This window comes from Lygodium microphyllum, chromosome 4 (assembly GCF_053477565.2).
Source record: "Lygodium microphyllum isolate KBCC chromosome 4, Lygodium_microphyllum_v1.1.10, whole genome shotgun sequence".
NCBI classification, from domain to species: domain Eukaryota; kingdom Viridiplantae; phylum Streptophyta; class Polypodiopsida; order Schizaeales; family Lygodiaceae; genus Lygodium; species Lygodium microphyllum.
Window position 1 is genome coordinate 142,845,750 of NC_141138.1, and position 23,793 is coordinate 142,869,542.

A 23,793-nucleotide genomic window follows, 5' to 3' on the forward strand; every position below is an offset into this window, starting at 1 on the left:
TTTTTGGCTCATATGGCCTAATCTCTTATGCCATAACTCCAAGTGGCTGCAAATTTCAGCAATTGCAAGAAACTTGCCATTCAAGGCTTTACAGTGCAAACAATACAATGTGCCCTTCTTGGTGTCTTTTGCAATCAGCATAGAACCCTTTTTTACTTTCCACAAACCACCACCAAACAGTGTGGTGTAGCCATGCAAGTCAAGCTGACCAATAGATAGTAAACTCTTTTTAATGCCAGGCACATATCTGACATATTTCAACACAAGCTCTTGACCATTGTCTAAAGACAAGTGTATGGTGCCAATCCCATCAATGCTGCAAGTATGGTTATTTCCAAGGTACACCTTTCCATAACTGCGTGCATTGAACATAGCAAAACACTCCAAGCAAGGAGTTATATGGAAAGAGGCCCCAGAGTCTACAATCCAAGTCTGAGTGACACCATCATCAATTGACAAGAGTGCATCAATCATATCAGCCTTGGTAATCTGCATATCTTGCATGTGACATACAAGGGCATCATAATCAACTGCACATAATACATTAGCCTCTGTATTTGAAAGCTCTTCTATGACCACGCTAGAGGCCACATTGGCGTTCTCTTTGCCTTTGGTTGTCTCCGATGTATCTGTCTTTTCTTCTTTCTTTTTTTTATCTCTTGGATTCTTCTTTCTCTTTTGTTCCTTCTTATAATACCTGCAATCAGGTTTCTTGTGGCCCTTCCGACCACAATGATAGCAAGTAATGCCACTCTTATCCTTTCCTTTGCTCTTGCTCATGTTTCTTTGCCCTGCATTTGCATTTTTCTTTTGAGCCCGCCTCTTACATTATAAGCTGAGTTGCTGCCTTCTCCACTAGACATACGTCTAATTTCTTCATTCAAAATAGAACCCCTCATCCCATCATATGAGAGATTGGGGTTATTGCTGAGTGAAACCACCAAGGTTTCCCACGAGTCCGGCAGTGTCATGATCAAAAAGATCGCCCTCAACTTATCATCAAAGTCCAAGTTTGCATCTTTGAGCTGATTTAGAATCCCTATAAATGCACTCAAGTGCTCAACTGCAGGCTTTGACTCATCCAGTGGCATATTCACCAACTTGCGCATTAAATACACCTGATTAATAGGTGTGGTGATCTCATAAGTAGTTTTCAGCTTCTCCTATATTGCATAACGTGTGTCTAAACCCTTAATGTTTGTCAGAATGTCATCAGTGACACCCATCTTTATGTAAGCCACAGCCTTTTTGTTCACTCTGGTCCAATCTGCATCAGACATTAGTGCGGGTTTATCTTCCTGCAAAGCATCCTCACAATCCTTCAGGAACAAAATGCCCTGCATACGGTCTTTCCAAAGGTCAAAGTCATGACCATCAAAGCGTTTGATATCCATCAAACTCTTGATGTGTGAACTGGAAGAAGTTGCAACCATTTTATCACGAACACAAGAGTAAATGCACTAATCTGCGGAAGCACAAGCTAAACCAACAAAATACCCGGCTGTTTTTCCTCAACCAGAAATAAATCTCTGTTGTTTGTACATTAACCAGCCACTGCATGAGCAAAAGATGCAGAAATTTACCAAATTTTGCACAAATCCCCAAAATTTCAAGTCCAAAATTACATGATTGTCAGTCAATCTTACCTAGCTGAGTAAATCTTTGCCAATACATGAAAAGCCCCAAATTTTTGGGATCCAATGTCAGGAAATTTTATCCAAAAATGCAAAATTTCGACAAAATTGGCAAAATCCCCAATTTAATTGAGGTCACCGCTCACGATGTCTGCAATTTCTGACTCAAAAGTCACTGACAGGCATGAGCTATGTCAAATCTGGGAAAAGCCCCAAATTTCTGGCTCGAATCCTCACAGATTTGTGATGTGTGCTTTTGGCGTGTGAACTCCCGTCAAAAGGGAGAGTTTAATTAAAATTAAATGGATTTCTAAAAAAAGACGGGGGGTGTTTGATCCGCCGACTTGTCATGTTTGACGGCCTGCAGGCGTTTGTCCCGCGTATAGTGCTGTCGACTATCGTCTCGCGTGCACCTGATTGTCGTTCCCTGGTCTGCCGTGTGCACCCGGTTGTTGTGTGCGCTTGCATGCAATACCCTTCAACGTCACGACGTCTCCCTTGGTCGCTCGCTGGACTACCACGTTGGTTCCCCCCATTGGACCCGTCTGGTCACGACTTGTCTGCTGGTTTCCGTCGGTAGCTGGACTGGTCTCGCTTGGTTGCCACGAGCAGTTTTTTGCTCAGCTACTGGTCTTCTTCGCCTGTTGACTGCGTATCACTTGTTAGCTGTCTGTCGACTGGGAAGATGTTGGGAAGCGTGCACAGAACCTTAAGCTTTGATACCAATTGTTGGAAGCAATAGGGACGCAGCTCGAGCAGGAGTGAACGAGTGTGTGACGGCTTGAGAGAGTGTGAGCAGAGTGAAAGTAGGAGACGATAAGAGTGTACCAACAATGTGTTGGTACACAAAGAATAAAATGTATTTATACTTAGGACACGTAAAGGGTGCGTTCACATGTACAATGTGTGTGTACTATACACGGAGGTTACTGGGCCTTTATATCCCAACAGATGATCATTCGAGATACATGTGGGTGTATTTCCTCAAGTATAAGTCCGATGCTTTCACATATTTCTCTACTTGGGTGCTGCTGGTTCATAACTAGATAGGTCATCGTGTTGGTTGCATGAGGAGTGATAGCGGTGGTGAGTTCATCTCCCACGAGTTTTCTGAGTTTCTATAGCAGCATGGCATCTCTCGTTGGCTCACCTCTACCAACTCCCCCTCTTAGAATGGAGTCGTAGAGTGTAGGAACTCCACAGTCATGGAAATGGTACCCTCTATGTTGTTCGCAATAGAGCTCCTTGAGCACCTTTGGGTTGAGGTTGCTAACATTGCGGTGTACATCCTCAACCTGTCCCCTACCCCCGGTTGTGGCTCTTCCTCAGAAGACCCCATACGAGGCATTATTTGGCTCTTGGCCTGTCAAATCCCACTTCAGAGTCTTCAGGTGTCGTGTATACACACATGCTTGATGATAAAATATAAAAGCTCACTCCTCCAGCTGATCTCCTTATCTTTGTCGGATATTTCTCGGAAGTGAAAGCCTAGCATTTGTTTGATCCTTGGGCAAACAACTACTCGCTCCCGACCTACCTGCGCATTCTTCAGCTCCTAGGCCCCCTTTGTGAGACCTGTTATCTTGTTGATACTCGTAGACCATGCGGGATTCGGGGATCTTACGACTGGATTCCACTCCGGAGGGACCTAGAAGATTTGTCCGGCTTTCACCTCAGGCATCATTTACATCACTGTTTACAGTTGATTGCATAGCGCATTTTGAGTTGGATACATGACAGGAGACTCTTTAGCACTTTGAATGGCGAGAGGCCATGGAGAAGGAGCTAGAGAATATTGACCGCAATGAGACTTGGACATTGGTGGTTCGTTCGAGCAACAAGAAATTCATTGGGACAAAGTGAATTTTTAGTACTAAGCTAAAGGCTGATGGGACTTTAGACAAGTACAATGCTCGTCTTCTCATGCGAGGGTTTCGACAGAAGCATGGTATTGATTATGAAGAGATCTTCGTACCTACTGCGCGGTCGACATTTTTTTGGTTATTACTCGTGCTAGCCATTCACTACGGTTGGCCAATACATTAGACGAATGTCAAGAGTGCCTTTTTGAATGGTTATTTGGAGGAAGAAGTCTATGTGAAGTAGCCACCCGGATTTCCTTTTGCGAACCCGAGGGATAAGGTATTCCGCTTACAGAAAGCTCTTTATGGGCTGAAGGAAGCACCACGGTCTTGGTTCCATAAGATAGGCGAGTTTTTACAAACTCACGGATACCATTCTACCCCTTATGATCCGAACTGATATGTTCGATCTATTGCAGAGGGGGTCAACTACTTGGGAGGGCCCAAACTTTCTATAAATAGGTATGTTGCCCTCCATTCAGTCTTAATCTCGTTTTTGCGGGTTTTAGGTGTTTTCAGCTTGTTGCCCATACCCCATTCGCAGAGGACATTGCAGTCCAAGCTGTCCATTGCAGTCTCCACTCATTTGGTGTGTTTCCAGCTCTCCATCATCATTTTGCTATTGTTTCGAGCCATGCGATTGGTGTTGTCCACCCATCCGGCTGTCGTATAGCTTGCCACATCAGCATACTTCTGCGCTTGCATGTCCTAGTTGGTGCCCTGCCATTTTTCTGCCTCCTCTCGGCTATTGCTGTTGTTTTCTGTCTCCTTCCTATTGCATTTTGCAGTTTTCTCTCTCCTCCAGCTGTCGCCATCATCTCCTCAGCCTACGTTTATAGCATACACTCTCTCTAGATTGCCGTCTCAGCCACACATAAGCTGCGTTTACTGTTGTTCGACACTTGGAGATTGCCTTGCTACGATTCGGGATTTGTTTGAAGTACAACACACTCTCCAGCTCAGTACCCTTGTTTTGATCCTTGAGATATAGGAGTTTGAGGTTCAGTATTCATTCACTGTATAGTGTGTTTGCTACATGAGCATTGCATATTTAGTAGTCATATCACTTCATTCATTCTTTGTGTTCATTGTCTATGAGTTACCCTAACCCTAACTATGTTCTTCTATCGGTGCGTGTTTTGTCGCACAGTGTTATTTGTGTTTCTGTATTAATGTATTTTCTTCACAATCTGCACCAGAAAGACCTTGGGCTGTTGTTAGCTGTTCCTGGAGGGCTCCAAACTGCTGTCACATACTATAGGACTGATCCCTAGTGGCTATAAATCACATTAGTAGCATGTACTTGCTCTCTTACGACCTCCTCCCTCACAATGGCTAGAATAGACTCCACCAACCCCTAAAAATGCTTTTTTCACTTGCATGGGCAAGTTTTGCCAAGTGACAGCCTTCTAATTCTATTTTTCACTAGCCAATACTTCAATTGGCTAGGCCAATTTGTCTTCCAAGTATCTCTGAGCAATTATTAGCCCTTAGACCGGCATTAATTGATTACTTAATATCTAGTCTCTAATATCATCACTAAAATTAGTAGCCGATGAATTGGTCTAGGCCCAAATTTGACATCGGGTACCACCTAGTACTTGTCAGGCATAACTTATACAACTTTTGCCTTTGACATTCAATACATTCTTAGGGTCCTTGGCCTGTTACCATGAAATAACTGCCATGTGCACCACATGAGCTAACAACCTTGCACATTTGATTAATAGCTTAATTAAATGTTATCGGCAAGATTAAAGCATCTCAAAATTTTGACGTCCTTGTGACACACACTCTCTCTTCACATGGAGTGTCTCAAGTACATTACAAATACAATGGTTGTGTGAATAAACAATCTTGTCGGGCAAATTGCTAGACCATCTAAGGGGCATGTGGAAAAAAGGAGCTAAGTTCGTCCCAGGTCCCTAGGAAGGCCTTTCTTCTTGTCCTCATTGTCAGATCCTCGCTGCATTCTCTTCCATCCCCTGCAAAGAGTGTGGATGATCTCTATTCAAATCCTCGATAGAGTTTCAACTGTGGGTACATCCTAGAGATCAATAACGTGACTATACCTTGTGGCCCAGATGTACCAGGCTATAATCAACTCCCATTTGTGTCAATGTCCTTGGGTTCACTCTACTTGCAAGTAGTTTGGTGTGGGGATCTTGCTCAGATGTTGTCCAATAACAAGGACAAGCTCCCTCGAACATTCTTATATCCACATGTTAGACCTATATCTGTGGCCCAAGCTACAACCCCCTAGGTCATGACTAGGGTCTTTGTTGTGCTGTGCAATGTCATCTTGGGGGATTTCCTCCATAGCTCTTGAGCTTTGAGACAGTTCGAGAGGCAATGCCTTTGTGTCTCCTCTAGCTCATTACATCTCGTGCATGCCATTCGGTCCTTGCCGTATCCAAGCCAAGTGCCAATTGCTAAACTCTTTGGCTACACTAGTAGGCTCATCTCTATTCTCCTCCCCAGCCTACTAGGTAGCCAAAGATGGCCAGGTCACATGGCCGATCAAGAAACGAATCCTTCACATCCACTCTCCACTCAATATCTCCACCCATCTACAAGATAGGTCACTAGGTCTAGGTCAATGTGCCACTTTTTGGGCTTGAGAGGGAGTGTTGAGCAAGTAAAATTAAAGGATTCAATTATTGGAATTGCCACATGTTTCAGCCTAATTTAACTCCATAGAAACAGTCTCAAAAGAATTATTCGGAGGAAAATATATTTTATTTGGTGGTAGGACAGATGCCCAAAAATCTCCTGTAAAGGACATGTTGTGGGCATTCTATTTATGAACATTAAACTGTGATCAATCATCATTCCGATCCTCTCCTCCACCTTCCTTCATCATCTCTCCCCCTTCAAGTGGCCGTTGGCTTTGCCTTGGTGGCTGGCACCTGCAGTCACCTTGTTGCAGCCCTCTACTTCAAGGTGTCACCTTGCTTAGCAGAGGCTGCTGCCAGACTACTAGATCTGCTGCCCGGCTTGGAGGAGCCAGCACAAGTTGCTGTCCTAGATGCTGCCTACCATGTCATCATCATTTGGAGGTACTATCACCATGTTATCATCATTTGGGGTAGCTATTGCTTGTATTTCTGCTCTGCAGGCTGCATTTCCAGCTGCCAAGAGGACTGTTTCTGTCATTGTGATGACCATCATCTAATTGAGATTGTGCTGCATTTCAGCTTGCAAATGTGAGGTTTGCTTCCCTAAGTCTTCATGGGCATCTTGCTGCCCAGAGGATTGCATTTTGCTCCCTTCATTGCTGCACACATTAGCATTGGTGGATTGCTGCACTCAGGTTTGGTAATTGGAGAACAACAATCTTTGGCACTTTGCCTTCGCTCACTCCTAAGAGAGTGGTTCTCGGATAGCCTCTACTCCTTGAGCTCCCCTATTGTAGTTTATTCATCATTATTCATTCATTATTTGGGTTTCTGAGTTTTGGTCAGTTTTAGTTGTTTTCATACACGTGTTTTTTCCTTTGCAAAACCCCACTATTGCCTTGGGGGAGATGCTTCCAAGAAGGTAGTTGCTTGGAGGAGTAGAAGAAGCTAAAGGAAGAGAGCAAATAGTTCACATGTAAACCAACAGGGTATATTGCCAAGAATTCCCTGAAGAAGCCTAACTAAAAAGACAAGACTTCCAAGGGAGAAGTCAAGATTGTGGATGTGGCTTCAACCTTGTTTGTCATGGCTTGTACTCTTCTGTTAGCACCCTTGGGAGATGTGGATTCTTCTTGCTTGGGGTGTCATGATCTTGTGCTTGTGCAAGTGATGGTCATGGGATATCCTACACGTTGCTTGGAGGATGGTGGAGCATCTTAACAAATGAGCCAGGATACGTTTATTGAGAACTATCATCTCCAAATGGTACTCACGATGTGGCACAACTTGTGTGGCAGAACTTTTGGTTTAGGAGGAAGACCAAAGCTAAGAAATACTACTTAAGGGAGTAGGTGTAGGACATGGCTATCCAAATAGAAGATTGCAAGGCTCGAGATACTTGTAAAGAAATACTCGAGCACAGAAGATAGACATAGAGTGTATGACAAAACATAGTGATAGAACAATAGAACTCAAATGTGAAGAGTAACTCAGGATGAATGAAGAATGAATGCTGAAAACACATTATGCAAAATTGAATACAGAATCTCAAACCTCATCTCAAAATGGACTAGGACAAAGAACTGGAGAGTGTGTCAAGCTCTGAATGGAACATGAATCAGAGCAAGCAGCCTGTGCATGCAATCAGTTGTTGTAAATACAAATCAGAGTGATGACTCTGTCTGGACTAGGCTGTTCAGAGGTAGTGGTAGCAGGGCAGCCTGCACAGTGGTGAAAATGGCAGGGCAGCAGCTGGAAACACTTACTAGCCTGCAAAATGCAATGGATAGCAGCAAGGTGACTGCACTTGGAGGTTGGCAGGATGGTAGTCGGCAGCAGACAGCTGCAAACACAGACTTTTGGGGCTGCTCTTGACAACCAATCATGAAGAAGACCTCCAGGCTGAGCGTAGCAGCAGCTGGAATGGCAAATACAAGGGCTGAAAGCTCCAAAACAGGCTGTAGATGGTGGGCGACAGCTGTGAAGGGTATACTCAGCTGGGGCAGGCTAGATACGTAGTCCATGAATTGAGATACCCTCTGTGCAGAGTGCAGACAGCAGCAGTGGAACAGGATGCCAGCTGATCAGCTGTGTGTAGATCTGCAAAATAGGGATGGAGCTGGTGGCTGGGCAGGCTTCTATTTATAGATGTGAATCCTCCTGAAAGTTTGGGTGTTTGCTTATGGGATACATAACTTTTGGTATTTTGAGTTTTGGGGCTGTTTTAAAAGAGCTAAGGAAGGTCTAATTGGTAATTGTCATTTTTTAGCTTAACAATACTATGAAGGTAGCTCCTTTCCTAAATGTTGATGTGATTTTAGGGCAGACATGGATGATGGCTCTATGATCACATGGGCTTGGTGGATCATCACTCAACACTTTTTCTAGGAATTCCAGTGGCTTGGTATTGAGAAATTTACCAAGCTTTCGAGGAGTTGAAGGGCAAAACCGGCGACACAGCCTGATTGCCTTAACAAGAACAAGACCTCACTTGTCACTTGCTACCTTACTTCTGTCAAGTGATAATTATCAAAGCTCTGATACCAAAACATAGAGTGAGTGCGGCGAAAGGCGGAAGCGAGAGAAAATGAGCACTGAGCTGAAAGCAAGAACTGAAACAGGAGGGGCTAGAGACTTAGAGTGAAAACCTTGTATTGCTTGTGAATTGCACTCTGTCAAATGAAAATGCAACGCGGTATTTATAGGCTTCAGAGGTGGATGCACACTCCTGAGAGTGAGAAGATAAGGAAGCATCTGGGTAGAGGTTGCTGATGAAAGAATATTTATGCCTTATGGCAAGAAAATGGAAAGGTGTTGTACAAGCAACATTATGAGGAATATTGTACATGACTTTTTACATTTTTCATGGTGGTTGTCGAGACAATAAGTTAGCTACAGTGTTTTGGATGTCGGGAACATGTTGGAATGTTACATCAAGGACATCTTCGTATCTTGACACTTGTGTTGAGATTGCTAGATCTCAATGAACCTTTTGTGGTAATTTGTGATGCGAATGGTTGTTGTATAGTGGTGTTACAGTATTGTGGCCATCTGGTGGCTTTTGAAACTTAAACTCAAGGCAGCTGAATTGAATTATTCCACCAGTGACAAAGAGCTGTTAGCCATTTTTTCATGCCTCAAAGGAATGGAGATGCTATTTAATTGGATAGGATCTTTGTATCAAGTTTTATTAGCAAGCTTTACACTATCTTCTCACTCAGTCTCAGCAGGATACGACTCCTTGTTAATTGTAGCAGTGGCAATTTTTGTCTTAGCCCATGTTCACACATTTAGCTCACACGTGTATACAATTGTGCCCCTATGAACGTCGTACTTGTATTCTGTGTAGTACATGGATGGCTACAACTAATAATGTTTCCTTGTATCTTTTCATCGTTAGATTTATCTGCTAACAAGTATCACAAGACATGCTGATCACTAACCCATATGATGCTAGTGCAGTGCACATTGGATGACAATCATACAATAGATTTTGATATTATGTGCTCATAATATATTGTAGCGAACGTCTGTTTGCTTCCATCTTGAATGAGTTTGTGTCCATATGAAGGTTAAACTCTTCTTGATATGCAAGAGGGCTAGCTGTATTTGTATCATGCTGGAGCTCTTGCAGTGACTTGCAGCTTATTTGGCAAGAAAGATTAATCTGTTATTTGTTGCTAGTGAAGGGTCCGTTAATGCCATTGAATGCTCACATGTTTTTTTCAGAGCAGCATTGAACCATCTGGATTATGGAATCCACCAAAATCAAATGGTTGGTGGCCTTGTCTTCAAAAGAAGTCAAACAAAATAGTAAGCTATTCAGATTTGCCTAGCAAGTTTAATTTGAATGAACTGTCCAAGCAAAGAGTGCTGCATGCTTATTGAGCAATTTTCATATTAGCAATACATGTAAGAAGATCTTTCAGTTAGAACGTCTGCAGCTTTTTTGATTTCTTAATCAGTGGAGGGATGCTGATGACTTGCGATATTGATTGCTGGCTTATATTTTCTAAGCCTTCACTAGTAGATTTATCAGGCTTTAGGCTGATCTCATATCCTTCTCTTGCTGTCTTTATGCAACTAGAGCCTTGTATGCTTGAGGTTAATTGATCAATCCTGCCACCTTATCCAGAATGCGAATCTTAGAGTCATATTTGCTATGGATGTGGATGGTGTGAAGTAGCTGGGTTGTACTCTTTCTGCAGATCATACTTGTGAGATGAAAGCAATTAGGGCCAGCTAATCAAAGATTGATGGATAATTTCTGGTCTTTGAATTTGAAACAAATTTACAGTGAATCTGTTGTTAAGATCTTTCGTACAGAGTGATTCTATATGCCTTTTATTTCTGATTAGTAGTATTTTAAATGGTGTAGATATTGGCTGGTGTAAAGCCACGCTTTATACAAGTTTTCTGCACAGGGGGCTTATTTCAGCTTCACATATGTGTGAGTACAGTATAGCTGATGTAGTTATACTTACTTCAGTGCATTTTGAATGCTGTTGTTTATCATGCCATATTTCTTGTGAACTGATTAGTAATGATGTTCCAAATTTTTGGTCTTTCTGTGTAGGTTTCCAATGCTGTGGCTGTAGCATGGATGTTAAATGCTTCATTAGTGGTCCCTTATTTTCAAGAATCATTAGTATGGAAGGATCCGAGGTGTGGCTTACTGGGGCATGATTTTATTATTAGTAAGTTACTAAGTTGTAATGTTCTATGTTGCTAGCTCTATGATTGCTTGCATTTCAATGTTAGTCTTTTTACCTCTGTTTTATAGAATGTTCAGGAGTGATGCTTGCATAAGAGAAATGTTCTTTGGTGTGATGTATGTGTCTTTCTTCTTTGTTGGTCTACATGTCGAGTCAATGAGAGAGAGAGAGAGAGAGAGAGAGGTGTGTATGTGTTGGTGTCCTTTTAGATGCCTCAAAGGTGGGTGGGTGGGTGTGTGTGTGTGGGGGGGGGGCGCTTTGGGGGGGTGTGAAGCAAAGAATTCTTTGAAGGCTATTATTAACGGGACACACACACACAGAGCCCATACCCTTAGAAACATGGGTGGTGGAGCTATTCTTGATACAAAGACTCGTATGATGGCCCTTCCCTGGTCACTCTTTTGAGCTATGTGCACTGACTGTCAACCCTGGGTCTTTATTGTTTGCTTTTCCTTGGAAGATGGGGGCCTCGTTTATGGTAATACTAGCATACAGGCTTCATGGTGGCACATTCTTGACTCTGATGCTCACTTTTTGACATCCTCCTCCTCTTTGGTGAATCATTTAGTTTGTTCTTGGCGCCTGGTTCTTCAAAAGGTGCATTGGCATCCAGCAGAGGATCGTTTGACAGCTAGTTCTTTTCGGGTGGAGCTATTGGCTATGTCCCGGCTGCTCTCTTGGGATGGGAAATAGAAGATCGCCCGCAAATTTAATTGTATGGCATGCTTGGGTCTGTCTTCTGTTACTGATGCCACTCTAGTGAGCTGTGGGTGCTCATGTCCTTCCACATAGCTAGGAGACTTTTTCAATTGCGAGTTATGGGGTTAGCTTGACAAGATGCTACAGCCTATGCAACCTTTTCTTGCACCTATTCTTGATCATCCTTGGCAGGGCTGGGATCTTGTTGGCTGTCTTAACCTTCAAAAGGCTTTGGCCAACCAAGTGTACCATCTAATGTGATTAAGGATTATCATTGACTGGTCACCAAAGCCAATGTGATTTGGGGCATGTCTAAATCTAAGGCCTGGTGGAAGATGATTGTGATGGAGGGATGGCTGAACAAGATGTGATGGAGGGATGGCTGAACAAGACGCCTTTTAAATGCAAGGTTTCTCTTTGGCGAGTGGTCATTGGAGGACTACCCCTTGCTTCAACTCTTTTGAAGTAGCGAATATTGAATGGTAACTGCTTCTTTTGCATGACCAATGTGGAGTCCTTGTGAGTCATGTCATAGATTTATTTCTTGATCTTTAGCCAAGAAAATTTGGACCCTCTTGTCGGATATTTGGAGAGCTGTGGCTAGGCCATTCTTGTGCCCCTTTGATTGGGTTTTGGCTAGGCCAAATTATCCCACCCTTGTGCAGCTGCATATGAACATTATGTTTCATTTTTTAAGATTTTGGGTTGTTGGTGTAATTGGATCATTGAGAATGCTTTCGTCTTCGATTTTGTTGCCACTGTGAGGGACTTACTGCTAGAATCAGGGGTCTTTTGCACTGGTAGTTAGATCTTATCTAGCATACTGATCTTCTCCCTAGGGCGGATTTAGTTCCTTGGCATATGGAGGATCACATTGATTAATGGCCACATTGATGTACTAAAATACATAAAACGGGTTTATATAGAAAACTCTAATACTAGATGTCTTAGCTATTATAGGAGATTGTAACCCTAGACATACTAGGTGTTCTAAGTGTCCTAAGTATCCTAGTTGTCCTTATTGATAGTTTAGACTAGCTAGGAGACCTAAACTAGGGGACAAAAGGGCATCTCTCCATGGTATGGGCTACTTGATTTGGGAAAACATAGCAAATCCTAGAATTATATATATGTGTGTGTGTGTGTAACCCCCTTCCATGGTATGTGCTAATCTAGGAAAACATAGCAAATCCTAGAATGAATATAGATGTGTGTGTGTGTGTGTGAGGTCATGGTTGCACAAATCCATCCAAATGGATACGGTAACCTATGACAATACAGTGAATGACAAATCATGTGTATCAAATGTAAAGCTTGTCGAAAGGCTTGAAACTTTGATGGAGGAAGAGCTTTCATACAAATATTTGCAAATTGTCTTTTGAGTAACTTGCCATACACACACAGGGGGTTATAAAAAGCCTTGGGATTTTCCCCCAAACCTTGACCTAGATCTACATACATTGGGGTGTGTTCCCACATGATAATGTAATGTATGCTCACACATAAACGTCTTAGATTACTAACAAATACAAATCTTTTTGGATAAAGATCTGGGTAGAGTACATCACACATCTAAGGCATCTTTTGGAAAGGTCTTAACACGTGTGAGCAGGGCTAGTGCTAATTCTGAACACATCTTTATTATTTTTGAATAAAATTCAAAAAGCATACTTAAATGGTCTTTTGTCATCATTGCCTAAAGGCAATGATTGAACTAAAACAGTTAGGACTTTGGCAGATGTAGAAGGTGGTTCATCTGCATTAGTCATTGCTTGGGCAGCTACATAGTTTGCATATTGCTTCTCCTAATGCTTACTCTTCTTTGTGTAGCAATCATCAATGGTGAGATGTAGAAGGTGGTTCATCTGCAGTAGTCATTGCCTGGGCAGCTACATAGATTGCATATTGCTTCTCCTAATGCTTGCTCTTCTTTGTGTAGCAATTGTCAATTGTGTGACCTATGTTTGTAGTATTTACACTTTGGTAGCTTGCTTAGTGTGTAAAAAGCATTAGGGACTCTATTGGCATTCTCATTGCATCGTTCATCCAAGAGGGATGGTGACCATTTCTTCATATTTCATCTCCCTAGCAACTTTGAGGGCTGTCAGAGTCTCATTGAATTTATCTTCCTTTGTGAGGCCATTAAGGAGAATGGCCTTCCTCTTGTCATTATCCAGACGATTGTTAAGAGTAGTCAATTGTTGAAAGAGAAGATTGAGGTGATCAAGATGTTATTTCAAAGAATTGGTGGGATTGTATGGAAGGTGGTACAATTGCATTTTCAAGAACAATTTTGAATTATTGATGTCACCTCCAAATGTTGTAGCAAGACCATCCCATACCTCTTTTACTCTTTTTTTTGGTAAGGTTAAGATGATGGAGTGGGTTGTATTGGAGAGGCTGAATGTGATGATGGCTATTGTGATCTCATTCTTTTCAAGCTGATCTCAATGAAGCTGGGGATTCCCTCGAATATTTTCCAGTTTTATGCATGCGACCTTCCATGCGCCTTTGGGCATGAGGATGAGCTGAGTCTTTGTCTTCTAGATCAAGAACCTGACACCAGAGAACTTTTCAATGGTGATGCCGTATCTAGATGTGTAATTGGTGGATGCAATTACTTGTTGGTCGATGGGAACACTTTTTCTTCTTCTTCGTCTTCTGTTGCTGCGCTGTAGCAGCACTTCGAACAATATGCTGAGGCAGCAGTTGTTGAAGTCAGGTCGTGACACAGTGCAGAGAATGGCAGTACTGGGAGCAAGACAGCAGTGTGTGGTAGCTTAAAGGTGTGGTGGCGGTAGCATTATGTGGTGGCATGGCTGTAGGTGGGGGCAGACAGAGAACATTGCTGTTGGCTAACATGGCGACAGGTGAACAGAATGCAGGCTGTGCCGTGCTGCTAGCTGTGGTGGTGACAGATGAAGAATGTGTAGGGCAGAAGTGTGTGGCTCAGGTCAGAGACAAGCAGGGTGGTGTTTCAGGTGTTCAGCATGGCAGGGCGATGTCATTTAGTTGATGCTGATTGTAGATGATTTTTTGAGGGTTGATTGCTTATAGGTTTGTATTCCTTCAGATCGGAGGGTTTCCTTTAGACTTCTCTTGCTTTTTATCTTCTGGCACCCTCTTCTCTTCTCTTCTCTCCATGTTCTTTTACTTCCATTGTACACTCTCACATCGTCATCATATTAGTTGTTTTGTGACATCAACTTGGAGGAAGCTCTCTATGTCGTCTGTGTGTGGAAAAGCCACATCTGATCCAGGAAGTGTTTTCTTTGGTAGTCTTCTCTTCTTTCTCCTCATGATTGTGCATCTCCTCTTTGATCTTGGAGATTTCTTCCGCAAATTTAGTTCGGATTTTTCTCCTCTCTATCCTAGAGCTCTTCTCTTCTTTCTCCTCATGATTGTGCATCTCCTCTTTGATCTTGGAGATTTCTTCCACAAATTTAGTTTGGATTTCTCTCCTCTCTATCCTAGAGCTGGCCCGCACTTGCTCCAACTTATTCTTTGGCATTGCCATCTCTTTGTCCTTGGCCTCCGCCTCTGTTTTTAGTGAAGCACATTCTGTCTCAAGTTTCTTGATTTTCTCTACATGCTGCCAGTTTTCTATGATGAAAGCATTATCTGCTTCTCTTTTTTGCTTGTTGATGGCATTTGTAATCAACAACTCAATGTTGACCCTCTCCATCCTTGTACAGAAGGGAGCGCCACACAAACAAGATGGAATTAGCTGGTGTGCTGGGACTGATCAGAATAAGAAGTTAGAGGTTGGCTAGGAGTGGATGACATTAGGAGGGGGTGCTGGGAGGCATGAAGGTGGGTAGGTAAAGGTAGACATGGTGGATAGAAAGCAAAGCTGATAGGCTGGCAGTAGTATGAAGAGCTAGTGAGAGGACTGGAGATTTGGCATGAGAACTGAGGGCTTGGTGCACAGAATGCTGGTGGCAGGAGGGGCAGGGCTGGTGGGACAGAGCAGGACTGTGGGAGGGGCAAGGCATAGTGGGACAGAGCAGGAGTTTTTGGGGGGAGAGAGAGAGAGAGAGAGAGAGAGAGAGAGAGAGAGAGAGCATTTATGAAAAAAAGAGAGAGAGAGAGCAGTGAAATGAAATGAAGGTAGGAGGTCAAAATGACCTATGAGATCATGAATTACAACCATTTGTAAGAAAATACAACTTTCTGGACTCTGAAAAAGGATTAGTAAGTAAAAGTTAAATGCTACATGGAGCGGGCCTAAGGAGGCCATGAGAGAGAGAGAGAGAGAGAGAGAGAGAGAGAGAGAGAGTGACAGATGACTCTGATGAAGACCCTTAAAGCCAGAGGAAGCAGTCCGGATGAATGAGCACGAGTGATTTCTTTCACCTCCCAGCCTTGCCTAGTATATTGCTGGCCAGACCATCGTGATCCGATTGCCAGCCATCAAACCTTGGTGAGTCCTACTATTCTTGGACTCTCTTTAGTTCTAGGCTCCCCTTAACCCCGTTCGGGCGCCCAAGAGCTCGGACGGTCATCCTCGTGCGTGTTCCCCTTGATTTACCTTAATGTCACATTAAATGTCACTTTAATGTCACATTCAATGTTTGTGACCTTAATGTCACATTAAATATCATTTTAATGTCACATTTCCTTCCCCTTAAGAATCGGTTTCGTCCTCGAAAACGATACTTGGAAGGTCTAACTGTAAATTGGGAAACCTTTTCTTTAAAGTACTTACTCGCTCCCATGTTGAGCTTTCTTCTGAACAATCTTTTCACTTAACCAAACATTCTTGATAAATAGTATTCCTTGTTCGTCTATTACGAACATTTAATATTCTTTCTGGTTCATGTGGATTAGATTGGTCATTTAATAGCTCCTCAATATCATCATTTAAGATTAGATTATCCAAATCACCCAGCTTCTTCATTAATTTATTTACATGAAAAACTGGATGTATTGTACTACCAGCAGGTAGTTGGAGCTTGTAAGCCAATTCTCTCACCTTTTTAAGTATTATGAAAGGACCACAATACCTTGGTGAAAGCTTTGGACATTGTCCCTTTTTCATAGTTTTAGTTTGTTCAGGCACCTTAAGATAGACCAATTCTCCTTCTTCAAAGGAGATGTCTCTTCGGTGAGGATCTGCATATGCTCTAGCTCGATTTTGAGCTTTTTTAATATTTTCTTGAGCAAATTTTAACATACTATTCATATCCTCCAAAAAGTCTTTAGCTGCCTGAACCTTTTCCTTATGCAGTCCTACTGCAAAAGGAGCTCTGGGCTGAAACCCATACATTAACATAAATGGACTATATCCAGTGGAAGAGTGCTTGGAACTGTTATATGCAAACTTTGCTATTGGTAAATACTCTTCCCAATTAGTTTGGCTTTTATTTACATATGCCCTAAGCATATCTTCAAGGATTTGGTTAACCCTTTCAGTTTACCCATTTGTTTGCGGATGATCCGCTGTACTCATGCTAAGTTTAGTATCCAATTTCCTAAATACCGCACGCCAAAATTGGCTATCAAATTTTCTATCCCGATCAGAAACTATATTTGCCGGAAGGCCATACAATCAGTATATGTTATCTACGAACAATCTAGCCAATTCTGGTGTTTTAACATCAGTTGAAGTTGGAATGAACCTAGCCATTTTGGTTAACCTATCCACAATCACCCACACAGAGTTGTGCCCCCTCTGTGTTCTGGGTAAAGCAACAATAAAGTCCATGGAGATACTCTCCCATTTTCCCGAAGGAATCTCTAGTGGATGGAGAAGTCCTCCCATTTTCAATCTTTCAGCTTTATTAATCTGGCATTTATTACATTTGACCAGATAGTCAAGGACATCCTTATTCATTCCAGGCCAATAGAACTGCCTTTTAATAAGACTGTAAGTCTTATTAACTCCTGGATGTTCCGCGCTAGGGGTATCATGACACTCAAAGAGTATCTGGCGCCTTATTTCTGTATCTTTTGGGACACATACCCTACCCTTGTAGAGTAAATAACCATTATCAATGGTAAAATTCTTCCACTTTGAAATATGACTTCGGGAAAGACAGAGAAAAACGATGAAAACCCTGAGCACGAGTCCCCCTTCTCCTCCCAACCACGCCTAGATAAGTGCTGGCATCTCTCTCCCCGTTTCCTCTGCCAGCCGTCGACTTTTCTTGAGTCCTACTATTCTTGGACTCTCTTACTCTCTAGGCTCCCCTTAACCCCGTTCGGGCAACCAAGAGCCCTGACGGTCATTCTCGTGCATGTTCCCCTAGACTTACCTTAATGTCACATTAATGTCACATTCCATATTTGTGACCTTAACGTGGCATTAAACATCAGTTTTAATGTCACATTAATGTCACATTTCCTTCCCCTTAAGAATCGGTTTCGTCCTCGAAAACAATACTTGGAAGGTCTAACTGTAAATCGGGAAACCTTTTCTTTAAAGTACTTACTCGCTCCCATGTTGAGCTTTCTTCTAAACAATCTTTCCACTTAACCAAACATTCCTGATAAATAGTATTCCTCGTTCGTCTATTACGAACATTTAATATTCTTTCTGGTTCATGTGGATTAGATTGGTCATTGAATAGCTCCTCAATATCATCATTTAAGATTAGATTATCCAAATCACCCAGCTTCTTCCTTAATTTACTTACATGAAAAACTGGATGTATTTTACTACCAACAGGTAGTTGGAGCTTGTAAGCCAATTTTCCCACCTTTTTAAGTATTATAAAAGGACCACAATACCTTGGTGAAAGCTTTGGACATTGTCCCTTTTTCATAGTTTTAGTTTGTTCAGGCACCTTAAGATAGACCAATTCTCCTTCTTCAAAGGAGATGTCTCTTCGGTGAGGATCTGCATATGCTCTAGCTCGATTTTGAGCTTTTTTAATATTTTCTTGAGCAAATTTTAACATACTATTCATCTCCTCTAAAAAATCTTTAGCTGCCTGAACCTTTTCCTTATGCAGTCCTACTGCAAAAGGAGCTCTGGGCTGAAAGCCATACATTAACATAAATGGACTATATCCAGTGGAAGAGTGCTTGGCACTGTTATATGCAAACTCTGCTATCGGTAAATACTCTTCCCAATTAGTTTGCCTTTTACTTACATATGCCCTAAGCATATCTTCAAGAATTTGGTTAACCCTTTCAGTTTACCCATCTGTTTGCGGATGATCCGCTGTACTCATGCTAAGTTTAGTATCCAATTTCCTAAATACCGCACGTCAAAAATGGCTATCAAATTTTCTATCCCGATCAGAAACTATATTTGCCGGAAGGCCATACAATCGGTATATGTTATCTACGAACAATCTAGCCAATTCTGGTGTTTTAACATCAGTTGAAGTTGGAATGAACCTAGCCATTTTGGTTAACCTATCCACAATCACCCACATAGAGTCGTGCCCCCTCTGTGTTCTAGGTAAAGCAACAATAAAGTCCATGGAGATACTCTCCCATTTTCCCGAAGGAATCTCTAGTGGATGGAGAAGTCCTCCCATTTTTAATCTTTCAGCTTTATTAACCTGGCATTTATTACATTTGACCACATAGTCAAGGACGTCCTTATTCATTCCAGGCCAATAGAACTGCCTTTTAATAAGACTATAAGTCTTATTAACTCCTGGATGTCCTGCACTAGGGGTATCATGACACTCAAAGAGTATCTGGCGCCTTATTTCTGTATCTTTCGGGACACATATCCTACCCTTGTAGAGTAAATAACCATTATCAATGGTAAAATTCTTCCACTTGAATCCAGTTTGAGCAACCCCTGATGCTCCATTTTCTTGTTGAACATCCCCAGATATTCCTTCCTCAGTAGAAGCACTTTCATTTGGATCCCCATTTTTTATTGCTTCCCATATGTTGGAATATGCCGGATCAACCTGGCATTTCCCTTTTAAAGATTCAAGCAAGTTGGAAGTGAACTGAGTAAAACTCAATTCATTAATGATGGGCATTCTGCTGAGTGCATCAGCTACTATATTATATTTTCCTTTTCTATATCTTATCTCATAGTCGAACTCTTGGAGGAGTTCGGCCCATCTGGCTTTACGCCCGTGTAAATCCGGTTGATCATTAAGCCACTTAATGCTTTCATGATCCGATAAAATCAAAAGTTTGGCACCATACAAATAGTGTCTCCATTTCTTCATTGCATGTACTATTGCATACAACTCCCTCTCATAAACAGAATAATTCTGTTTTGCACGGTCTAATTTCTTGCTTTCAAAAGCAACTGGTCGACCCTCTTGTAATAAGACCGCGCCTATTGCCTTATCACTGGCATCAGCTTCAACCACAAATGGTTTATTGGGATCCACTATTAATAATACTGGAGCTGTAGCAATAGCTACCTTAAGTTTTTGAAAGCTTTTATTTTGGTCTGTTCCCCAATTAAAACTTTTTCCTTTCCCTTTAAGTTGGTCAGTCATTGGAACAGCTATTTTGGCATAATCTCGAATGAATCTACGATAAAATCTAGATAAACCTAGGAAGATCTGCAGCTCTTCCAGGTTCCTTGGAGATGGCCATTCAATAATTGCCTTTACTTTTTTTGGATCCATGTTGATTCCCTCTTTCGAGATAATATGCCCCAAATATTTGACCTCTTGTGCAAAGAATTCACATTTAGTTTTCTTCGCATAAAGGGAATGTGTTCTTAACAGTTGGAATACTAATTGTAAGTGTTCCAAATGTTCTTCTCTTGATTTACTAAAGATAAAGATATCATCCAAGAAGACTACTACAAAATGTCCTAGATAGGGCCGTAAAACACTATTCATCAGCTTCATAAAGGTAGCTGGTGCATTAGTGAGGCCAAAAGGCATCACCAAAAAATCATAATGCCCGTATCTAGTACGAAATGCCGTCTTGGGAACATCTTGTGCCTTAATTCTTACTTGGTGATAACTTGATCTTAAATCTATCTTTGTGAAGAATTTTGCCCCTTGCAATTGATCAAAAAGATCTTCCATTCTGGGCATAGAAAATTTATTCTTCACCGTTATTTTATTAAGTGCTCTATAGTCAATACAAAGTCGCATAGAACCATCTTTTTTCTTTACTAATAAAATTGGTGAAGCCCAAGGTGAATTACTGGGTTGAATAAACCCTTTATCCAGGTAATCTTTAATTTGTCTTTCAACTTCTTGATGCTGTGTTTCACTTAACCTATACGGTGGTTTTGAAATAGGATGTATATCCTTATTTATATCAATTGGGTGATTTATATCACCCCTATCTGGTGGAAGGCCACTTGGTAAGTCAGAAGGAAACACATCTTTAAAATCATCTAACAAACTACTTAATTCATTATTAACATTCAACTCACAAACATAAGAAAATTGTTGCTTTATATTACAGAAAGTAAAAGTATTCTGTACAGGAAGAGACCATAACATATATACCTCACAAACTCCCTTCTTTATCAGCTTCTGAACTTCAGTAGAACACAGCAAAGGATTATTAGATACTTCATGTTCACCTTGAATGACAAAAGTCTTATCATCCCTTTCAAATTCCAGTGTATTATGGTGATAACTACGTTTTAAGGATGGTTCCAATCCCCATAGCCACTCCCTCCCTAGAGCAATATCAGCTCTTTCCATGTTCATAATTTGGAAATCAAGTTTATCTTTATATTCTTGAATCTCAATTTCCAAATTGGATACCGTTGTATCCCATATTTTATTATCTTGGCCTTGCATCATGCGAACAACATATTGATGTCCACTCTTTTGTTGGGGAAGTTTCAATTTTTTGACAAGTGCATAATTTATAAAATTATGTGTGGCAGAGTCATCAATCATGACTCTAACCCTTTTTCCAGCTATCAATCCATGTACTCTAAGTAAAGCATGTGGCCCAAAAGTAGGCTGCCACATAGAAGTTGACATACAACACTTATGTTGTACATCCATGTGCAAAACCTCTAAAGATTTGTACTTTTTATGGCCCTTTAATTCTAAGGTCTGCACTACATGGATTTGTTTTTCTTTTCCCTTGCCCTTGTCCTTATCCTTTCCTTTGTCTTCCCCCTTTTTCTTTTGAGGGCAATTCCAAGCAGCATGGTTAGGGGATAGGCAATTGAAACACAACTTTTCTTTTTTGGCCTTATCAAAGTCATCAGGACTTAACTTTGGCCTCATATATGGTTTCTTTTCAAAAGGTTGTTTTTTACCCTTAAAAAATGGCATTTTCCTTTTAAAATTGCCCACAAATTTTGAGGTTTCCAATTCCTTAGACTTGGGCTCTGTATTAGTGAGACTAGTGAGTGTACCTGGACGCATACTATCTTCATGAATTAATGCAAATTTAATTGCCTCTTCCAGCGCCTTAGGTAAACTCCGTTTTACTTCCTTTTTACAGGCTTTATCTAGTCCCCTAATGAATCCTCTTGTTTTTTGGAATTCATCTATTCCTTCCAGTTTGAGGATTATCTCACGATATTCCTCCAGATATGTCAACAGGGGTCTTCCCTTTTGTCTGATATAATCCCAATCTTCCCAATTTCTTTCCATTTCATTTTCAGGAAGAAATTCTTTCAAAAAGACGGATTCAAATTGAGCCCAGGTTTCCGGTATTTTATTCGCCTCCTTTAAAGTTCGCCACCACTTATATGCTTTGGGCCCCAAAGTGAAACTAGCCTCCAGTGCTTGGAGATGTGGTGGGGAGGTGGTTTCATATCCTTTAGAACTGGATTATCCCTCAATTTATGGTAAGGTTGGGGTTCCTTAGGATCTCGCATAGTCACATCTAAATCTTTCGATGAAGATGGGACATCTGACATTTCTATCTTATTTTTATCTCTTTCCAAGAATAAAGTTAATTGAGATTTTATTTCAGTAAGTGTTTGAGTTAAAAATTCCATTTGAACCCCCTGAGTTTGCACACGAGCAGTAAGATCATCGAATTGCTCTCGCGTAACAAAAAATTCTTCCCATTGTTCTTCTTGTATTTCTGGTTCATGGGGATCTACCATAGGTTGGTCCCTAGAACTAGAGCTTTCCATTACCCTTTCTTTTCCTTTTTCTGCCATTAATACACTGGAATTGGAAAGCAAAGATAAGAAATTTGCATACAAAGTAAAGTACTTCAATGATTTTAATGGCAGGCGGTGGTTGTTGGCTTGGAAAGAAGCCCGAAGAGTAATGAACAAATTTTATCTTCCCAGACTAGAGCAGTGAAACAGTCATGCTGTAAATTCAATTTCCTGACTTCAGTCGTGTATGACATTTTTCTGTCCCTCTCACAGCAGTCGTGACAACAATTGTGTCACGTTTCATGTTTTGCCTCCGTCTCCACACCTGGTCCTCGCGACCCCGCGCCTGGTCGTTTCGTCTGAACGTTCCTTCTGCCCGTAACGTGTCACTTTTTACGTGACGTGGCACGTCTCATTTTTTTTTTCCTTCTTCACGGCCCGTCACGCTTTCACGGCGTCTCTTTTCGGCCGATACTCATTAATGACGAGTGACACGCGACCTTGCGAAGGATTGACGACCTGGCGGACGACTGACGACCTGGCGAACGACTGACGACCTGGCGAACGACGGATCTGGCCGTTGAACCATAGGCTCTGATACCAATGAAATATGACTTCGGGAAAGACAGAGAAAAACGATGAATACCCTGAGCACGAGTTCCCCTTCTCCTCCCAACCACGCCTAGATAAGTGCTGGCATCTATCTCCCCGTTTCCTCTGCCAGCCGTCAACTTTTCTTGAGTTCTACTAGTCTTGGACTCTCTTACTCTCTAGGCTCCCCTTAACCCCGTTCGGGCACCCAAGAGCCCAGACGGTCATTCTCGTGCATGTTCCCCTAGACTTACCTTAATGTCACATTAAATGTCACTTTAATGTCACATTCCATATTTGTGACCTTAACGTGGCATTAAATATCACTTTTAATGTCACATCAATGTCACACTCTTGAATCCAGTTTGAGCAACCCTTGATGCTCCATTTCCTTGTTGAACATCCTCAGATATTCATTCCTCAGTAGAAGCACTTTCATTTGGATCCCCATTTTTTATTGCTTCCCATATGTTGGAATATGCCGGATCAACCTGGCATTTTCCTTTTAAAGATTCAAGCAAGTTGGAAGTGAACTGAGTAAAACTCAATTCATTAATGATGGGCATTCTGCTGAGTGCATCAGCTACTATATTATACTTTCCTTTTCTATATCTTATCTCATAGTCGAACGCTTGGAGGAGTTCGGCCCATTTGGCTTTACGCCCGTATAAATCCGGTTGATCATTAAGCCACTTAATG

General features: G+C 41.6%; 1 protein-coding gene across 4 annotated transcripts in view; it reads left to right on the forward strand.

The window, feature by feature from the left end:
• The window catches only part of LOC148037707 (O-fucosyltransferase 39-like), a 57,086-nt gene that overhangs the window by 22,314 nt on the left and 10,979 nt on the right, over nt 1-23,793 (forward strand). For 2 of the 4 annotated variants that reach the window (XM_087676643.1, XM_087676646.1), the window contains exons 3-5: nt 9,844-9,927; nt 10,493-10,564; nt 10,691-10,779. In XM_087676643.1, the coding sequence (XP_087532769.1) occupies nt 9,844-9,927; nt 10,493-10,564; nt 10,691-10,779 (245 nt within the window). The remainder of the gene's footprint in view (nt 1-9,843; nt 9,928-10,492; nt 10,565-10,690; nt 10,780-23,793) is intronic. The other 2 variants (XM_087676645.1, XM_087676647.1) reach the window with 1 other exon arrangement.